This window comes from Mytilus galloprovincialis, chromosome 3 (genome assembly GCF_965363235.1).
Source record: "Mytilus galloprovincialis chromosome 3, xbMytGall1.hap1.1, whole genome shotgun sequence".
Taxonomy (NCBI): Eukaryota; Metazoa; Mollusca; class Bivalvia; order Mytilida; family Mytilidae; genus Mytilus; species Mytilus galloprovincialis.
In genome coordinates this window covers 60,424,119-60,446,102 of record NC_134840.1, presented here as the reverse complement: position 1 = coordinate 60,446,102, position 21,984 = coordinate 60,424,119, and the positions used below count along the sequence as shown (strand labels likewise).

General features: G+C 31.2%; 1 protein-coding gene across 1 annotated transcript; it reads right to left on the bottom strand.

Moving 5' to 3' along the window:
• Positions 1-2,214: 2,214 nt before the first annotated feature.
• LOC143068521 (uncharacterized) lies at positions 2,215-21,890 on the bottom strand. Its single transcript, XM_076242652.1, has 10 exons — positions 21,696-21,890; positions 13,826-13,917; positions 12,137-12,342; positions 11,403-11,486; positions 10,161-10,199; positions 9,646-9,752; positions 8,926-9,032; positions 8,504-8,666; positions 5,417-5,526; positions 2,215-2,972 (listed from the first exon to the last, which is right to left on the bottom strand). The coding sequence occupies exons 1-10, from the start codon at positions 21,770-21,772 to the stop codon at positions 2,257-2,259; spliced, it is 1,701 nt and encodes a 566-aa protein (XP_076098767.1). The 5' UTR covers positions 21,773-21,890; the 3' UTR covers positions 2,215-2,256.
• Positions 21,891-21,984: the final 94 nt, after the last annotated feature.

Genomic DNA, 21,984 nt, shown 5'->3' with positions numbered 1-21,984 from the left:
AAATTTACAAAAATTTACCAAATTAATGAAAATTGTTAAAAATTGACTATCAAGGGCAATAACTCCTTAAGGGATCAACTGACCATTTTGGTCCTGTTGATTTATTTGTAGATCTTACTTTGCTGAACATTATTGCTGCTTACAGTTTATCTCTATCTATAATAGTATTGAAGATAATAACCAAAAACGGCAATTTTTTTTTAAATGCTTTAGTTTCAGAGTTATAAGCAAAAATTTACATTTTACCCCTATGTTCTATTTTTAGCCATGGTGGCCATCTTGGTTGGATGGCCTGGTCACTGGACACATTTTTAAAACTAGATACTCCAATGATGATTGTGGCCAAGTTTGGTTAAATTTGGTCAAGTAGTTTCAGAGGAGAAGATTTTTTAAAAATAAATTGACAGCTAATTATCTCAAGACAATACAACAATTCTTTATACATAATTTAAATATTGTGTTTGGATTACCTCCCTTACACTGCTATTAAATTGTCTAAATTATCCATTAACCATTAAGCAATACACTATGCTGTTAATATAAATCCCTCAAAAAATTATCTGAAATGATAAAAATTGTACCCCCCCCCCCATTTTTTTTCACCTACCCCTTTTCCTTAAAAAAATAATCTCAATTCAAATTTCTAATTGAGTTTGCAACAATAACTACTCATTTAAATACATCATGAGCTAATCATCTGAAGGCAATCATCATTTATTAATACATGTACATAAGTTTAAAGCAGTGTAAGGGAGGTAATCAAACATATATATAACAGTATTCTTTAAAGTGAATTGTATTCTTTACACTGCTTTTAAATTGTCTAAATTGTTCTCTAACCGGAAAGACCCTTGTTTTTTCTCCTTTTTTTTGTCCCTAATTGCTAAATGATTTGAGCCATACCCCCCATAACCATCCCTTTGTAGTATGGAAACTTGTGGTATAATTACAGAGAGATTTATACACTTAAACACAAGTTATTGACTTGAAACTACAAAAATGCTTATTTGGGCCCCTTTTTAGGCCCCCAATTCCTAAACCTTTGGGACCTTAACCTCCAAAATTAATCCCAACCTTTCTTTTGTGGTTATAAACATTGTGTTAAATTTTATTGATTTCTATTCACAATTACTAAAGTTATTATCAGTATCTTAGAGTGGTATTATCAGACTTGTTAGGCACAATAAGAAATACTAGCTGTTTCTACTTGTAATGATTCTAAACTCTCTTTGCACATAAATCTCAACGTCATAAGTAGCATGACGCTACAATACATACATAGCAGTACTGCGAATGTCTAATGAACACAGTCCTGAACAATCAGGAAACCATCTGTCTTTGGACAATGCTGACGACGACATGATACCAATATACGACCAATTTTTTTTTAATTTTTGTGGTTGTATAAAAACTTAACATTGACAATTAAACAATGAAAATGGGGTGAAGGTCAGATGAAACCTAATGTTCAGACATGTACACCTTTCAATCATTTCATACATTTAATTTATATTTGACTCTTCCTTTTCAAAGTATCTGGGATACATACTTGACCATTAACCCTAACCTTCATTCCTGATACATAAAATGAGGTCAAGGTCAGGTGAACTCCCTCTGACAGATAAAAACTGTGTTATCAGTGACATTGGGTACCAGGCCACAAGTATATTTATAATTTATGTTCTGTTTATATGCACTGTATTTATGTTATTTGTTTTGCTATTTGTTTATAATTTGCTTTGTCATTTATCAATTTTCCACATCCTCTAATTTATAGTAAAACACTACAAAAACTACTTCAATTTAAAAGTACAATAAACATAATGGAAAACCAAAGAAAACAAAGGAATTAACATGAAACCTGGAGGCCTTTTAAAACTGGATTGAAGTAGAAAAGGACAACTTTCACATTCAGAGGATTTAATAGGTAATCATTACATTAAATAACTTTAAGACATAATAGGCAAGTCGGTTGATTGGCTGGGACAAAAAAAACAGCAACCAAATTAGCATCATTCAGGAAAATTATGGTTAAAAATGGTTCTTTGGTTCTTTGGTTTCATTTTTGTTTTTTTATATACAGGAAGACTGAAGACAATTGAAAGTGTTGCAATATCTCTCATGGTCCATTCAACTAGGTAAGCTAACAGGATGAGTGACATCTGAAGCAGTTTTTATCATGTATTATTTTAATTGATCAATTCATTTTGAAGATTTATCATTTTTAACTTATTTATTTTCATTTACTTATTCAACCTAGACAGATTGTTCATTATCCTCTTTACTAAGACTAGTCTTTTGATCTGTGCTTATTTTACCATTTGAGGCAGTCTTATTAGAACTTTTGTCTGATCCAGAATGTTTCTTGCTCTTTTTATGTTTGTGCTTCTTTTTCTTATTTGAATGTCTACTAGGTGATCTAGAGATTGATCTACTCCTTGAAAAACTCCTTGACTTAGAACGTTTTTGTTTAGAAACCTGGCGTACATTCCTGTCTTTAGAAATTGCCTTTGACGGAGACCTTGACCTTGATCTTGAGTATCTGTTTCTTTCTCTCTCTCTTGATCGTGATTTTTCATAATTTTTCCTTTTTGAATAATGGCTTGAACTCCTTTCAATAGATTTTCTTTTAGATCTTGATCTTGATCTAGACCTTGATCTTGAATATCTTCTACCCCTTGAATGTGACCTTGAGTGTCTATCTCTTGACCTTGATCTGGAATATCTATGAGATCTAGATCTATGATTATCATTAAATCTGTCTCTGGAGTATGAGTGTCTGTCATGTGATCTTTTATAAGGTGATCTTGATCTTGATCTATTAGATCTGCTTGATCTCTGACTTCTTATCGATCTATTATAAGAATTATTTTGAGGTTTATCATATTCCCAGAATTCATTCCTTGGATTCTTAAACACATGTAAAAAGTTACAATTCCTTCCTTTAGGACATCTTCCTCTTCCAAACAGTCCTAAAAATATGCAAATTTAAAAATTAGATTATTTTAGTTACACTAGAAACTAGAACCAGATGCTCCAGGGCGCACATTTATACAACCGCAGAGGTCTTACCCTGAACATTTGGGGCACGTATGGACACAACATTCAAGCTTGATACAGCTCTGAAATTGGATTGTGATTAAATAGTTGACACAACATAGGTTTCTGACACATAATGAATGTGGTCTAAGAACTTAAACTTAAAAACTTAAAATTTTTAAATTGGACATCTACCTATTATGGTCCAATATCCAAAATCTAAATACATGGTTAGATTCAGCATATCAAAGAACCACAAGAATTTAATTTTTGATGGAAATCAAATAAAGTTCAATTTTGGACCCTTTAGACCTCAATGTGGACCAATTTGATAACCGGGCCCAAATATCAAAAATCTAAATGCATGGTTAGATTCAGCATATCGAAGAACCCCATATATTCAATTTTTGTTGAAATCAAACAAAGTTTAATTTTGGACCCCGATTTGGACCAACTTGAAAACTGGGCCCATAATCAAAAATCTAAGTACATGTTTAGATTCAGCATATCAAAGAACCCCAAGAATTCAATTTTTGTTAAAATCAAACTAAGTTTAATTTTGGACCATTTGAACCTTAATGTAGACCGATTTGAAAACAGGACCAAAAATTAAGAATCCAAATACACGGTTAGATTCGTCATATCAAAGAACCCCAATAATTCAATTTTTGATTAAATCAAACAAAGTTTAATTTTGGACCCTTTTGGCCCCTAATTCCTAAACTGTTGGGACCAAAACTCCCAAAATCAATCCCAACCTTCCTTTTGTGGTCATAAACCTTGTGTTTAAAATTCATTAATTTCTATTAACTTATACTAAAGTTATTGTTCAAAAACCAAGAAAAATGCTTATTTGGGTCCTTTTTTGGCACCCAATTCCTAAACTGTTGGAACCAAAACTCCCAAAATCAACCCCAACCTTCCTTTTGTGGTCATAAACCTTGTGTTAAAATTTCATAGATTTCTTTTGACTTATACTAAAATTATTCTGTGAAAACCAATTGTCTTCGGACGATGACGACGCCAACCTCATACCAATATACGACCACAAAATTTTGTTTGCGGTCGTATAAAAATGCCTTTTAGGGCCACTCTTTGGCCCCTAATTCCTAAACTGTTAGGACCATAACCCCAAAAATCAATCCCAACCTTCCTTTTGTGGTTATAACCCTTGTGTTTAAATTTCATTGATTTCTATTTACTTATACTAAAGTTATTGTCCAGAAACCAACTGTCTTCGCACGACAACTGATACCAATATACCATTAAAGATACAACCACAAATTTTTTTTGTGGTCGTATAAAAATGGAAAAAACAGGTTCAAATAATTGATCATTACTTCATTTTTTAAAATTTTTTATTCATGTCTGTTAAATTTGTTTCAAGTTAATGTAAACAGCAGAAATTGTTGTCCAACTTCTTCATATTTAGAAATGGCAAATTATACAATCTGCATAGGAAAATCCCAGTACCACTCTGATTAAATGTACATGTGGAAGATGTGGTATATAGTTTCATTCTATTTATATGTAAAATGCAAAACTAATGCAGTAAATGTCACCCTGATTATTCTTCTTCATTTTCTATCATCCCATCTTGCAATAAATGTGGAATGTGTCCATGGGACATGGATGACGCCCCTGCTTGCATATCATAAATAAAGTTATAAAGGGACATAACTGAAGAACAGTAAAAGAGACAATACACAAATTTGTACTTGATCTGAGTTTTGTGGTAAATAGCATTGTGTTTAAGTTTCATACCATTTGGTAGAGGCAAGCTAAAGTTAAAGAACGGAAATGAAAAAAATTCAGCAATTTTTCCATTTGTAAAGGGCATAACTCTAGAAAGTTACGCCACCAAAATTCAAACTTGATTTGGGTTTTGTAGTAATAAGCACTTTGTTTATGTTTCATTACAATTGGTAGAGGCAAACTAAAGTTAGAGAACAGAAACCATCTTTGGGACGTACAGACAGACAAGGGTATAACTTAATGCCCACTCCGCATAAAAATATTGAAATCATTTTCAAAAATAGTTATATGATCAAAATCAATAGTTTCAAAAAGAATACATCCCTGGAATCAAACCCAACAAGAATGGTCCATAGTTCACAGATGTCCCATCTGCACTATCATTTTCTATGTTCAGTGGACCATGAAAATTGGGTAAAAACTCTAATTTGGTATTAAAATTAGAAAGATCCTAACATAGGGAACATGTGTATTAAGTTTCAAGCTGATTTGACTTCAACTTCATCAAAAACTAACTGAACCAAAAACTTCATGTGATAGATGGATGGACAAACAAACAAATGCACAGACCAGAAAACATAAAGCCCATAAATGGGGCATAAAAACAAAATGAAAACTTTACCACATATGGCTGATTTCCATGATTTGATTAAAACTGGCTCACAGCTGATCTGTTTACCAGCATAGAAACGACCATTCATCTTCACCATTGCAGCAAGAGCCTCTTCATCACTGTAAAAGAAACACATGTTTATACTGATAGGTAAATAAAATTGTATGTAATTGATTTGAATAAAATCCAAATAAACAAATAAATGCATTGTTGACACCACCCTCAAACTTGTAATGGTTCATTTTTTCTATGAAGTTCCTTGCAAATTGTATGTATGCATTTACGCTGGACATTAGGCCATCATCCATCATCATATATACATTTCCTCAGAGATGGGGTTCATAATTACAGTACTCTATTTAACCATGCTTTACACTGGTCAGACCAAAAGTATAATCCTTTATGCACATGTTATATAGTATAGGTTTATGTAGGTATGTTTTATTTTCCTTCATAAAAAATAATACAATTCATGAAACAATACCTTGCGTATTGTATGTATATTTCCTCTGAGATAAGATTTATTGTTACAGCACAATATGATAAGGATTTCTTTTTAGATTAAACCCAAATTATCTCCCTTTACGCACATTTTATATTGAGTATTAAAGTTTATGTTTATTTGTTTAGTTTTATTGCATCAAAACTATTAATTATATTCATTAACAGTACATGGCGAATTGTATGTATACATTTCCTCTGAGATTTGGATAATATTTACAACTATGGTAACAATGCTTTAAACAAATAATACCAAAATTATCTCCCTTTACACATATTTTGTATTGAGTATTATAGTTTATGTTTATTTGTTTAGTTTTATTGCATTAAAACTAGTAATTATATTCATGAAACTGTACCTTGCGAATAGTATGTATACATTTCCTGGGAGATCTGGTTCATAATTACAGCTTAGGTAACAATGCTTTAAACAAATCATACCAAAATTATCTCCCTTTACACACATTTTATATTGAGTATTCTAATATGACATGCTTCTTTCACTTTGTGAACAAACCCATGCTCTAAATCCAATAAAATATGTTTGCACATGCGTATATTGACTTCTTCAGAATAATGAATTTTAACAAATTATCATGCACTTAATGTATTTCCTTAACTTTAAAACATTTAAACTCTTAAATGGTGCACATGATGTTACTAATTCATTTATTAAGTCTTTCCACTTTTCTGTGGAAAGACTTATTGTTTTTCTTCTTCTGATTATTATTTTTTTTTCCGCCAAATTTTGTTCTTGCGATAAATGTTTGTTTCGCAATATGTCGCTTAGATATTCCTCATATGGTATCGTATAGTTTATGCGCTTTCAAATTTCACCCTGCTAAGGCGAACCATTTTCTTTGTAAGAGTTATCTCCCTATTCACTGTTTATCATCTGTGTGCATCTCCTTCGTAACAAAAAAAGATAGCGACAAAATTCCTTTTACAAATTGTTTGTTACATCCTCAGGAAATTTTGGCTAATTTGGATCGAAGCGATTGGATCGAAGCGATTGGATGAAATTTTATAGGAGTTATCTATCTTTACAAAATAAATTTGTCGGTATGTTTTTTTAACTCATAAACAGTTAACCGTATAACCCTGGAATGTTTTTATTTGGGGCCCCTAGATCCTAACATAGAAAATGAGGTCAAGGTCAAAGGTCAAGTTCAAGTTCTCAATTGTGACTTTTGCTTGTTTTTGCATTTTCTCCGACACTTTGAAAGATACATGTAAAAGAACAAGTGCAAAATGTCTGCTTTATTGTAATGAAGATATGCTACATTTAGTCTTATACAATTTAATGGCATCTTATAGGAGTTAGTGCCCCTGAAATGTCTTGATCTGAGGTTATTTGATTGTAACTTCAACCAAGTTCATTATAAAGGCATTTGATCTTTCACAAAAGCTTAGGTGACAAATGACCTTGAAAAATGACAACCGGAAGTGACCTTGGGAAAACCGGAAGTACCTTTTTTTGCAATTTTTTCATATAAAATTACCCATAATCCATATATTTTGTCATACAGATACATAAACTGATTACTGAAGACTAAAAATTACTTCCAACAAACCGGAAGTAGCCAATTATCTCCCATTCTACATATTAAAGTATATAGAAACTATTTATTTTTGAAATCAGTGTGAAAGAAGCTATCATATGAGACCGGAAGTGACATTCATTTCACCGGAAGTAGCATATTATCTCCTTATATCGCTCAAAAATGTTATTAAACCATTATTTATCGCATCAGTATGAAGAAACTATCTTCTCATCCAAATTTCTTTGTTGTGGAAAGACTTTCAATTGTTCTCTGAACAATTGGTTTTTAATTATGACTGTAATGTGTTGCATTCCGAAATTGACATATTTGACCTAGAAACGACAACAGTTCATGCTGGCTGTTCAAACTCCTCCCTCTGAAAAATCACAGTGCCAGCCGTTTGCTTCTTTACAAACAAAAAAGGCAGGTTCATGGAAGAGCCTACACAAACGCTTTTACACTAATACTTAACAGACATAGAAATTACCTTAATTGTCCTATTCAGAATCGAAATAATTGATGAAAGCTATACTTTATTGTAGTTTTAACATGGGTAGGCATTATATTCGTGTTATTTTAGCCCTCACTATAGCTCAGGCAAAAATAATCACGAATATAATGCCTACCCATGTTAAAACTACAATAAACAATACTTTATTGTAGTTTTAACATGGGTAGGCATTATATTCGTGTTATTTTAGCCCTCACTATAGCTCAGGCAAAAATAATCACGAATATAATGCCTACCCATGTTAAAACTACAATAAAGTATAGCTTGCATCAATTATTTTTTAATTAAAATTTATGTCTATTTGTTTTATTTCATTGCATCAAAACTAGTAATTATAATCATGAAACAGTACCTTGCGAATAGTATGTATACATTTCCTGGGAGATGTGGTTCATAATTACAGCTTAGGTAACAATGCTTCAAACAAATCATACCAAAATTATCTCCCTTTACAAACACTTTATATTGAGTATAAAAGTTTATGTCTATTTGGTTTTATTTATTGCATCAAAACTAGTAATTATATTCATGAAACAGTACCTTGCGAATTGTATGTACACATTTCCTCGAAGATGTGGTTCATAATTACAGCACACCTTAACCTGTACGACCTTCCCAACAGCTTTAAATTCTGGTACAATGTCATCATAAAAATCTCGAAAATTGTTGTACAATTCTCCTTCTTCATATTCTAGTATAAGATCTGAAAAGATATAACATTCTTCCATGATTTTTTCTAAAATACATATAAAAGTAAAGGGAATCTTTTAAAATATACATTTGTAAGACTGTTGCTCAAATCTAAATATTAACTGATCAGAAAATTCTTGAATTAATTGAGTTAATTAACAGTCTGGACACTTCTTTGCTTACAATCTTCTTAATTTAAAACAAGGGGCAAAAAATGTGAACTGATCATAACTTCTCCTTTCTAAACCAATAGGTATTAACACAAAAATTACCAGTGTCATTTTCGTCCAGTAACCCTTGTTCAAGCTCAAAATGGCTGTACATTCCTCTCATCAAAATTGTTGTGCTTGTATCAGGTTCTGGATGTCCTCTTGAACATCTGAAATTATAAAATATTTTTCTTCTATATAATGTTATATGAACAAATGAGGAAATGTTTTGCTAAGGCCAATGTCAGTTATATGTAGTGTACTAATTGATTGTTAGTTTGTTTGTAAATAAATATTTACATGCTTCTTGCATGTGCTTAACAATTTCTAATAAAACCTGAATAAGTCAAAATATAAATAATGAGAATGTGTCCTCAGTACACAGATGCCCCATCCGCACTATCATTTTCTATGTTTAGTGGACTGTCAAAATGGGAAAACATCTCTAATTTGGCATTAAAATAAGAAAGATTATATCATAGGAAACATGTGTACTAAGTGTCAAGTTGATTGGACTTCAACTTCATCAAAAACTACCTTGACCAAAAACTTTAACCTGAAGCGGGGCAGATGGACAAACGGACGGATGGACGACAGAATGAACAGACAGACGCACAGACCAGAAAACATAATGCCCATAAATGGGGCATAAAAATTTAAGTTTAAATTAAATTCACACCATCTACAGACAGTAACAAATATATTGCTCATTGAAAAGGTATCAAGAAAACACAACTTTATTTAAAATAACAAATGTATTCTTATTGAAAACAACAACTATACCTTTCATTGAATCTACAAGCTCCAGTTTTGGCAAAGAATGGACAAGTTTCCCTCTCTTTTCCTGGTATAAGTGATGCTATAGGGTTATGCCATGGTTCTTCTCCTTCCTTCAGAAATAATTTTCAACCAATATCAAAAACAAAATTCAAATACCAGATATTTTAATAATATAAACAACGTTTGTATGTAGCCGTTCTGAAACTGGAAGCTCTAACTATAATACTTTAGATGTGCGCAGACTGGATTCACCCAGTCCTTCTTAATTCCCTTTATGATAAATTATATTTTTTCTACACATAAATTATAAATATTCATTAACATGATTATTTCATTGAGAAATTGTCAATTGACCAATCTATTATATGGTATACAAAAAAATTAAAACTTTTAAAAGAATTAAAAGAAATGGGTCTTTCGAATTAAGTTTGTGATGGTTAACAAGTAGCTTTGCAAAAATAATTACCACATTAACACTTTGCATTTTTAATAACTAAGAACTGATAAATATATCTCACCTTGTTTTCATTAGCTGTAGCCTGCTTAAGCAGTGAATCCTAGAAAACAGCACCATCATACAATATTTATATCTGATACTGAAAGTTAAGCTTATAAACTTTCATTAGAAAAAAATCACATAAGCATATTCATGATAAATACAATCAAAACATTGCCCACAATTTGGTGTCTCTTTACATATATGGTTAACCATTCAGAAACATGTATTGTCTTAAAAGTTGCAGACATTCTTTAATTTGAAAGATATCTGAGAAAATTTCTTTCTAAATTATTGTCCAGGGTTATAAAATTACATGCAAGTTAATGTTAACTTTAAATATTTTTTGGCTGATAAAAACCTGTTTGAAAGACAGATACTAAATGTGTGAGACTGAACACACTTCTTTCATATATAAACTACCGTAAATAGTTTTTTTAAAAGATACATTCCATCTGAAACATCTTTCCTCATCTCTACACATGTATGATAGTTAAGGAAACATTGTTTTTTTCATTAGGAAAAAATATATGGCAATAAAAACATAATAAGGATATATGTACATGATACATGTACATTTATTTCTATAAATACAGAATACTAATAATCAAGACAAAAAGTATTCTAAATATTTCTTTATTTAAAACATTTAATTTTAATCATGCATTTTTCCTACATTTGATATATATAGGCAATTGTTTTTTTTTCATACTAAATCCACACATTTATTCCCAAATTCTTGTTAAATTTCTTGTAGACGTTGAAGTATGCTTCTATGTCATGTGGTCTTTAATGAAGAGTTGATTGATTGGCAGTTATACCATATCTTCTTATTCTTATATTTGCAGAAGCTCAAACTATCATTAATCATTTCAGAGGAAAAGAACGACTCATCCAGACTAAAATGCATTACTAAGCAATTGCATGCTATAAAAGGTATTTCAGATTTCTAATTTGATTTAGAGAACAAACAGGATGATTCCTTTCAAAATCACCACTGTTGGTGCTGAATGAATACCTATAAAACATGTTTCTCAAAGATGACAACATTTTAAGACTATGTCATATACTACCTATTAGAATAATCATACATTTCAGATTTCATACATAATTACCAGCAGCGACAGTGAAGAATTACCACCTAGGGTCATTTTTCAATGTATCACCGACTGTATTATATAAATCATAAACTTGGGCTATCTGAATAATTTCTAAGTAACACAATCAGAAATAAAAAGTGAGGATATCCTTTTGTGTTTTTAACCTGCTTATTCTTCCTTTTTTCTTCCTTTTCTTTTTCTTCTGTTTCTTTTTTCTGCCTTTCTTCCCATTCCTCTTTAATCTTTTTCTACAATAAATTTTTAACACTTAATACAATGAACCAATATTTCGTGAGATATATGCTTCTGGGGTACAACAGCTTTGTTATGTTTTCAACCACTCATTCATTTTCCTTTTACAATGTATGCGTATGTATTTAGAGATGCTGAAATAAAAGGAAGAGAATCACAAGAGCTTACCTGTAAAACAAATTAGATATAAGACAAAAATTTGTAAGGGGTTCTATGGAACCATATGTTTTGCCTGCAATTGCTGCTGTCAGTGTTAAGTGTTTTGTTGCGTAGAAAAATGAGTTCATAAATATAGAATTTAAAAAAAATCATACTTTTTCTATAAATGCAAATTTACACAAAAAATCTTGACTGAGATGAATGAAATAAATACAGTTGCTCAATAAAAACTGCCTAATCCAGTTGTCTTTGTCATAGATTAGATCAACAAGTTTGTTAACCACAAAATAACATCTTGTGTGCAAATAATTTTGAAATATATTTGTGACAGTATAATTAATCTGAGTTTTCCCTGGGAAGTTTAAATGTCAACATGTTACATCAACTGTGGATAAATAAAGATCCGTCTGTTCCACAGAAAATCAGTTTACACTTAAGTACATGTACTCAAAACAAGAAATCTGTTATGTCATTTCAAGATACATACTTCCATTTCCACTTTTCTTATTTTTTCATTCTCTTCCCATTTTTTCTTTTTTTCGAATTCTTCAAGAGCTAGTCTTTCTTTTTCCATCCATAGTTTATTTAAGTATATTTTCTCTGCTTTTTCTCTCTTTTCTTCCAATTGTTCTATTTCCTTCCTCTGTCTTTCTTTTGCCTGGAAAGATGGACTTTCTTCTTTTTTCTTTTGTTCTGTAAAACATAAGTTAAGGTTTTTATTAAGTTTTAAACTGAAAAATGTTGGTGTCAAGAGCAAAAAAAAATATATTATGATGTTCCCAACTAAGTTAAAACAATAAAAAATAACCTGCCTTGTGGTCCAAGGACACATTTAATGTCCTTTGGTTTTAGTTGTCTACAAATATAGCCCCTAGTGTAAACAGTGTATAACTTGCTAATTTTTTTCATACACTTTACCAATTTATTTCTAGATATTTCATGCATGAAATATTAAGTAAGGGGAGGATATGCATGTTTAAAAAATGTGGGTGCTGAATCTTATGTTAAGTAGTGATTTCATTCCATTCTCAATTTTATTTGATTTAGTTCAAAAAGGTAAATAAATTAGTATGTCTGAAACTGTCAAATTGAATTTTAGACCCTCACATAGAATTGTCAATATTTTAAGTTACAGCTGGTAGACTTTTCTATAATTTGATACTGTTTGTCCCGATAGTAGTACACTAAACTGTAAAAATCTTTTTAAAATAGAGCTAGTCCTTTTTTTCAAATTTGAATTAACTGTCTAAAAGAAATGCACTACGAAATATCTGTGTTCTAAGGCCTTGTGAGAACATAATTTTTTTCAAAAGAAAGAAATTTAAACTCTAAAGAAATATTTTTTTTTGCATTTGAGTTTTAATTATCGTTACTTTTGACTGGAATGAGCAGAATGACTGGGACAGAAACATCTCAAAGTATTAATAGCACTTGACAATATCTTCTCCAAATTTTGATTAATAGAAAATAGATAACATGACAGTCTTATTGAAAAAATAAATTATTGGATCAAAAATACATATTTTAATTAACAGCTGCGCCATGAGCGCATGATACCCTCGTCGTTTTATGTAATAATCATAAATAGTTTCTGAGATACCGTGACATGTGAAAACACACCTTTTTTAAAAAAAAAAACTCAATAACTCTTAAATAAAATTTTGAATCATCACCAAAAATTATACAGATCTTCAGATTAATATAACTGTCAATTATATCCAGTGTAGATAGCGCATTTTTTTAAAAGTCTATCAAGTTTTTTATACATTTTCTATTCACATTTTCAAAAAAATCATTCAAAAAGGCTAAATTAACTTTGTGAAAGTTTCAAACAATGACTAAGTGTTTAATTTGCCCAAAAAATTGTGTGTTTCTGCGAAAAAATCATGTGCAATTATGTGAATGTCATTTGCGTACTGACCCAATAATTTTAATATCAAGGCCAGTCCACTGATACTGACATTATCAGCGAGTACACATCAAAGGAAAAATATACAAATTACCGATAAACCATAATACGTCCTGTCAAAATTTTGACAGGTGTATAAAAACCTAATATAATGGTGGTAAATCCATAAATGTGCTTTGGACATGTTGGATGCACCAAATTTATAAGTGTTTTATGTTTATATTAATATACAATTTATTTGTTCTTGATATTAAAGAATTGATTAACCTTCTTCCTCCTTTTTTTCTCTCATTAATGCTTCATTCTGTCTTTTTCTTTTTCTTTTCTGCTTCTTCAATAATGCCTTCCACTGCTTGTGACTGAAAAAAAAAGAAAAACCCTGAATAATGTACATGTAAAATACATTTATTCCCATCCACCAGAAGAAATATTTAATTAGGAGGTTCTCAGGAGCTTAAATCAATAACCTAGCAAAAATATTTCATATTGCTGTAAAATAAATATGTTGTACATTGTCAGGGCTAAATAAGCTTCTGTGCACTCAGCCAAAACTTTAAAAAAAAAAAAAAAAACCAACATGTAAATAACTTGCCTTTCTCAATTTTTTTTGTTTATCATTTTAATAATGATAACAGGCTAAAAAAGCTTCTATGCACCGAGCCAAAACTTAAAAAAAAAAATAACACATAAATAACTTGCCTTTCTCACTTTCTCAAATTTTTTGGTTAATCATTTTAATGTTAACAGTTTCTTTACATCCAAATAGCCGTTCGAAAATAAATGATCAATAAAGGGCAGTTGTGTTGTCAGTTTAATGTTACAGTCATGTACATGCAACTTAATAAATCATCATCAACATGATCAATACAAAATCTTTATTTAGTTTAAGTACAAAACTGTCAAATAACTGCTAAATGCATTTCTTGCTGTACATGCTGTACATGTATGCTGTACATGCATGCTGTAAAATATAATCAATACTTATCTATTATTTGCAGTTTTTTGTTTTAACTTGTTTACCTCTAAAGTTTTGCACAACCAGTCAGGAGTAATACTCACATGACTAAGTGTGTTTATATTTACTGAGAAAGGTGAACTATTTTTGAGGCAGAGTCAAATCCCTTAGACTTTAGTTTTTTTTTACTTTATACAAGTAAAACCAGGTGCTCCGCAGGGCGAAGCTTTATACGACCGCAGAGGTAGACCCCTGAACAGTTGGGGCAGGTATGGACAAAACATTTAACTGTGATACAGCTCTGAATTTGGATTGTGATCAAATTTTTGACATTATATGGGTTTTTTACACAAAACAAATGTCAAGATTTTACAAATCAATTAAAGATTTCTTCTTCAAACTTATTTAAATCTAAAATTAAATAGTTGACACAGCATAGGTTTCTGACACAGAATTAATGTGGTCTAATGAACTTAAATTTTTTTTTGCCTTTGAGCAATTCATTATGCTGTTGAATATTAATCCTGTCAAAAAAATGTTTGAAGAAATTTTCTTTTTATTTATGAAATCTGAAATGAGAACAAGTATGGACACAACTTTTAAGTTTGATACAGCTATAAATGTGGATTGTGATTAAATAGTTGACACAACATAGGTTTATGTCACATTATGAATTTGGTTTAAGAAATGAAAATTAGAATTTAAAGTTTTTAAATTTAATATTAAACTATTATGGTTCAATATCCAAAATGTAAATAGTCATGTCTGGCAAATGTCCAACATACATTATCTAAAAACATTTTAGATAAGATAAGGAAAAAAAGCTTCTATATAAGTTATTGGCAAATAAAAATAGAAAATGACATCAGTCATGTCTGGCAAATTTCCAACATATATAATCAACTACTATTCTATACGAAGAAAGATAACTCCAATTGAAAATTAATTGCTATTGCACAATATTGTGCAATTAGATATTTCTTGCTATTGTGCAATACTGTGCAATTGAAAATTTCTTGCTATTGCACAATACTTGATATGGAATCCTGATTTGGACCAACTTGAAAACTGGGCCCATAATCAAAAATCAAAGTACATGTTTAGATAAAGCATATCAAATAAGCCCAAGAATTTAATTTTTGTTAAAATCAAACTTAGTTTAATTTTGGACCCTTTGGACCTTAATGTAGACCAATTTGAAAACTGGACCAAAAATGAAGAATCTACATACACAGTTAGATTTGGCATATCAAAGAACCCATTTATTCAATTTTTGATGAAATCAAACAAAGTTTTATTTTGGACCCCCATTTGGACCAACTTGAAAACTAGGCCAATAATTAAAAATCTAAGTACATTTTTAAATTCAGCATATCAAAGAACCCCAAGGATTCAATTTTTGTTAAAATCAAACTAAGTTTAATTTTGGACCCTTTGGACCTTAATGTAGACCAATTTGAAAACGGGACCAAAAATTAAGAATCTACATACATAGTTAGATTCAGCATATCAAAGAACCCCAATTATTCAATTTTTGATGAAATCACACAAAGTTCAATTTTGGACCCTTTGGGCCCCTTATTCCTAAACTGTTGGGACCAAAACTCCCAAAATCAAACCCAACCTTCCTTTTATGGTCATAAACCTTGTGTTTAAATTTCATTGATTTCTATTTACTTATACTAAAGTTATAGTGCAAAAACCAAGAATAATGCTTATTTGGGCCCTTTTTTGGCCCTTAATTCCTAAACTGTTGGAACCAAAACTCCCAAAATCAATCCCAACCTTTCTTTTGTGGTCATAAACCTTGTGTTAAAATTTCATTGATTTCTATTCACTTTTACTAAAGTTAGAGTGCAAATACTAAAACGACTACGCCAACGTGATAGCAGTTTCATGCATATCGGTTAAAGTGATTTTGAAGTGTAACGAATGTAACCATTAGGTCAATGAAGGTTACAAATGTGTACCAGGATTTGAGAATTTCTGAATATGATGATTTATGATAGTTTGTATGAGTGTAACCAATGTAACCATTATGTCAATGGGGGTTACAAAACAAGGTAACTCAATAGACCATTTTCGAGTTAATCTGTCACTGGAAAAAACTCGTCAATAATGCATGCCTTTATAATGACGTCATTTACCAAATAGAGGGGACCGCCTGTATCCCTGCACTATTACTGTTCATCAAGCGTCTTAGTGACATCTGGGGTACCTCAAGGCACAGTGCTTGGTCCAATTTTATTTTTAATCTTTATTAATGATTTGGCAGAATACATTGAACATAGTACATTAAGATTGTTTGCAGATGATAGCATAATTTATAAGGAAATTAAAAAACCAGATCACACATTTAAATAACAGTCTGACTTAGAAGCGGCCAGAAGACAGGAGCAGGACTGGCTCATGCATTTTCATCCTGATAAGTGCAACAATCTTAGTGTAACTCAAAAACGCAAACCTTTAGACTTCACTTATAAATTACACAATCACTCTCTAGAAAAAGTCGACTCTTCAAAATATTTAGGCCTAACTCTTCAATCAAATTTAAAATGGGACAAACATACATGTATCAATAACATGACATCAAAAGCAAACCAGTCCCTTGGATTTATTCGTAGAAACCTGAAAATAGCATCACCGAAAGTGACAGCTCACGCATATAGAGCTCTTGTCGGACCAAAATTAGAGTTCTGCTCAACAATCTGGGATCCACATCAAAAACAGCAAATTACACAAATCGAAAAAGTTCAGAGAAGAGCAGCACACTTCTCATGCAACCGCTTCCATAACACTAGCTCAGTTACTGAAATGATGACAGACAGTCACCTAAATTTGTTCCCACTCAAAATTATGCATTTATGATACAGACTTGTTTTCTTTTACAAAATTATTCATGAAATTGTTGCAGTCCCTACACATAACCTTTTGATCCCACTAGACAATAGAACCAGACATAGTAATCCACACTCATTTAGGCAAATACAAACATCTAAAGACAGTTATAAATATGCATTTTATCCATGAACTGTTATATATAAATTGGAATCATCCGCCACAACAAATAGTTATATATATATAGTATCATACAGTACAGTACAGGGATTCAAGAGTATGATCTCAGAATCTGCTCTCATCCCCATATTCTATCCCTAACTATTCTGTTATCAAATGTATATAGTTTTATCACAAATTATTTTTTCAAAGGTACATACATGTACGCTATGTTGATTTTTTTATTTTGTTACTTTTGATTTTTGTTGCCAAAGTGTAAATTATAAATTTTATAGTCGACGCCCGGCGAATAATCTTCAATAAGTGAAGGATCGCTAGAAACCTAAAGAAGAAAATAAGCAGTGCTGAGTATCAATTATAAAAATTTAATTAGCTGAATAATTCATGCAATAAAGCATTATCATTTTTGCCACCTATCGCTCAACAAAGGAATGGGAGTGATGACGCCCCATAACACACAAATGATGTTCACTAAAACCCAAAGTTTTTGACGGATTTACAACCAACTCAAAATTGTCAATTATGGTGCACAAGTTGTGCCTTATATGAGACAGAGAGTTAATGAATTTATGTGCAGTATACGGAAGGTATTTGAAAGATTGCGCATTAATTTTATAGAGGAGATTTTGTATAAGTTGTATACTATTGCCGTTAACCGGTTTGGCGGTCAGTATAAATGTAAATTGCACAGGTTTTTAGTTATCTGGGTAGTGACCACATACACGCACGTCATATAAAAAAAAGTTTATTTTTATTTTTTTTTTGTATACAAAATATTTGTATTCAAGTTTTATATAGAACAGTATTTAAATGTGTTGTATTTAAATTTTGTAGATTATTTTGTTGCAGAACATATTGTCCAAGATTGTGACATCTTGTGTTTTTGATGGACTTTATTAATTTAGTTTGATCAACTAAACATGCAGATCAGATACATTTTGTATAAAAAATAAAATTTTCGAGGTGGTCACAGCGCCATTCAGTATCCAAACTTGTGTTTGTTTTATTGATTTTAGAAAGTAAAGGCTAATGTTGAAGTGTAAATAATTGGATGTGCTCATTTATTCACACATGTTCAAATTAGATGGAGCATTTTAGCACATATATACTTTATGTTTGGTTAAACAACGTGCATTAAAACATAATATGGGGACAAAGTCCCTTATTACAGTAGAAAATTCAATAAAAAAAAAATTTAAAAAATCAGGAAAATTTCCCGAATTTTTCATTGTACTAAGGAACTCAAAATCTTTCAATTTTTTTTTTGTCGCGTTTTTGAATTTCCAGATCGGCAGTGTTCTCCCCAGGCCGATATGACGCTGCGGCCCCGCAGCGCCTTCAAACTATTTTCGTAATTCCCGCAGCGCCTTAATTGGCCGCTGTCCCTTAGTATCTGATCCCGCAGCGTGTTAATTTTCACATTTTCTATGTAAATGTTGGTTAAAATTGTAAAGTTGCTGATCACCGCTGAGCGGTCGGTCAGTGTTGCGCAATAAATGATAATTAGTTTTACCTGAGACACCCTTATCAGACCATGTTATCAGATTATAGCGTTAATGTTCATCAAGAAGATAGATATTTTGAAAGGAATATTAAAGTTTCTAAAAACTTCAGTGTAAAAAACGAAGAAATAGATCGCAAAAGCATTGTATTTACGCATGGTCTTTGTGATCACTTGAACACGTATATAACGAATTTTTTCATTGGTCGAGAAGAAGAATCTATTTAAACATGACCAATGAACGTGTTGAATACACGTGATAAATTTGAATACACATTTCTAAATATATTTACGATGAAAATTATGAATGGAGTATTTTTACGTGGAAAAAATAAAATAAACTTTGATAAAAGATAACGAGAAGTGATTTATTTAATAGAAATTGAAAAAAATGTTGCTTTCAAGGTTATTTCGTCTGAAATTGATGAATATTTCATAAATAATTTTTTTATAGAACATCGATCGTAAATATGTACGTCGGGATATATGTGACAATCAACACGAGTACGGAATCGCCCAGCTTCTGTATAATGTCACTAGTAAATAATGTCAATGGTTTTAACTTTGTCAAATTTGTCAAGTTTCGTTTATATCTACATGCCAAAGATAGGTTTTGACAATAATACACACGGAAGCGTAATGTCAAACCACGTGTGTCAAACTACGGAAACTGGTCAGCTGTTCATTAAAATATTTTTCTTTTAAAAAGTTGTATTCCAAAAAAACTTAACCATAGTCAATTTTGATTTTAAATGAACATGATATCTACTAATAAGAAAGGGGTTAAGAGAAAGGCAGATGATGGAATTAGAAGTTTTTTCAGACCAGTTACTTCTAATGAAAAGGAGAATACACCTCCGTCTACATCGTCAGTAGTATATATAGCAGAGGCTATTGCTTCTCCTAATCCAAAGCGGGCTAAAGTTTCAGCAATAGATAACAACAAGCACCGTATTTCTGGCTTCAATGACAAGTGGCTGACTGAATTCTCGTGGCTTAGGAATGTTGAAGGGGGTAAGGAATATTTTATAAATTTTATTTCATAAAAGATTATTGTTAACTCATTTGCAGAAATCGTTCATCAATATAAAAAAAATATAGTTGAGGATGAATCTCGTTCGTGTCAGTATTTTAATGAGTCTCAGTATAATTATAAACTATATTTTTAATTTTTTAAATACATTTAACTTGATCATGTATATTACAGAGACATATACGTCTCTGTGTATAATAATGAAATTAAACAACCGGAATCAAAATTTTATTAATTCTTTTTTAAAAGGGATGAAATGTAACTTGTGTACAAAACATCAAAGGAGACCCAAAAAGTGTGTACCAGGGAAAGCTGCATGGGTTGACTTGCCTTGCTCATGGATGGTACGTGAAAGCATTCTTAGACATGGGCGCAGTGAGACACATAAAGAGGCTGTTGCTTTTGAAGGGGCAAGAGTTCTAGCTAACACCAGTCTTGCCACAGCAGTTGAGAAGGAAGTTACATTAAATGAGATGGCAATGGAATCAGCAATGAAGTGCTTGTATTGGCTGTGCAAAAGGGAACTTCCACACACAACCAACTATGTTCCTTTGATGAACCTTTGTAAGTTTGATTTTCGGCGCAGAAATCTACTTCCGTTTCCGGTCTTGTTTACATGAGACTTTGAATAAAATGTATCTTTATCAGTCTAAGAAAGGAACTAATACTAATTCATTTTAAAAAAAATGTTTGTTATTAAAAAAACGTTACCTGATGACAGCGTTTCTTTGTTTACATTGAATATGACGTCATAACTTAAATAACGTCACCTTAAATAACGTCACAACTAAAATCCCTAACAACAGAACCAAAATCGGAAACGTTATGGTATTTCAGTTTCTCTTTTTCACATTGTTGATTTAAAAAAAAAATCAGACTTCGTCCCCATTCACAGGTAATTCCTGCCTCATATTAAGGTTTAATGCTCTTAAACTTTCCTGAAAATTATACTACTTGTGTTGTCTGTTTTCATAGGTTGATTTATATGCTTATAACAAATGAGCTCTATGCTTATAGTCGCCGTCAGCTGAAATTCGTAGCGGTTATCGTTAAAAATAATCTAAACTATCAAATTCGTTATATGGGGATGAAGTCCCCAATTACGTTAGAAAAATCAATAAAAAAAAAAAAAAAAAAAAAAAAATCGGGAAAATTTCCCGAATTTTTTCATTCTACTAATGAACTCAAAATCGTTAACTTTTTTTTTCAGATCTACTTCCTGTTCCGGTTTTCTCCGCTTTTGCGCAGATATCTGTCTTGTTTGCATGAGACTTTGAAAAAAATTATACTTATCAGTCTAGTAAAATATAAGATTGGATCTCAATACAAATTCAATTTTAATAATTGTTTGATATGAAAAAAACGTTACCTGATGAAAGCGTTTCTTTTGTTTACATCGAATATGACGTCATAACAGCATAACTTAATGAACGTCACAGCTAATTCCCTAACAACAGAATCAAATCCGGGAACGTTACGTACGGTATTTCGGTTTCTTTTATCAACGTGATTGAATTAAAAAAATAATACACACAGACTTCGTCCCCATTCACAGGTTATGCCTGCCTCATATTAGGTTTTTTGGGGAAACATAAAATTATTTATTTCCTGTTTCAGGACATTATCATACCTAAATTTAACCTGCTGTGTAGATAAATTGTTATCTGGAATTTGATCTGAATCAGAAATGATGTCTTTATTCTCCATTTCTGACAAACTTTTATCAGGATATCAATTTAAACAAGTAAGGGAAGGAGCACATTCCAACAAATAATTCAATGTCAATATACATCTTGTTAGCTAAGCTATTATCAGTCTTTTATTAATCGTTGTAGAGATCCTGAAAATAATTCAGTGTCAATATACATCTTGTTAGCTAAGCTATTGTCAGTCTTCTATTAATCGTTGTAGAGATTCAT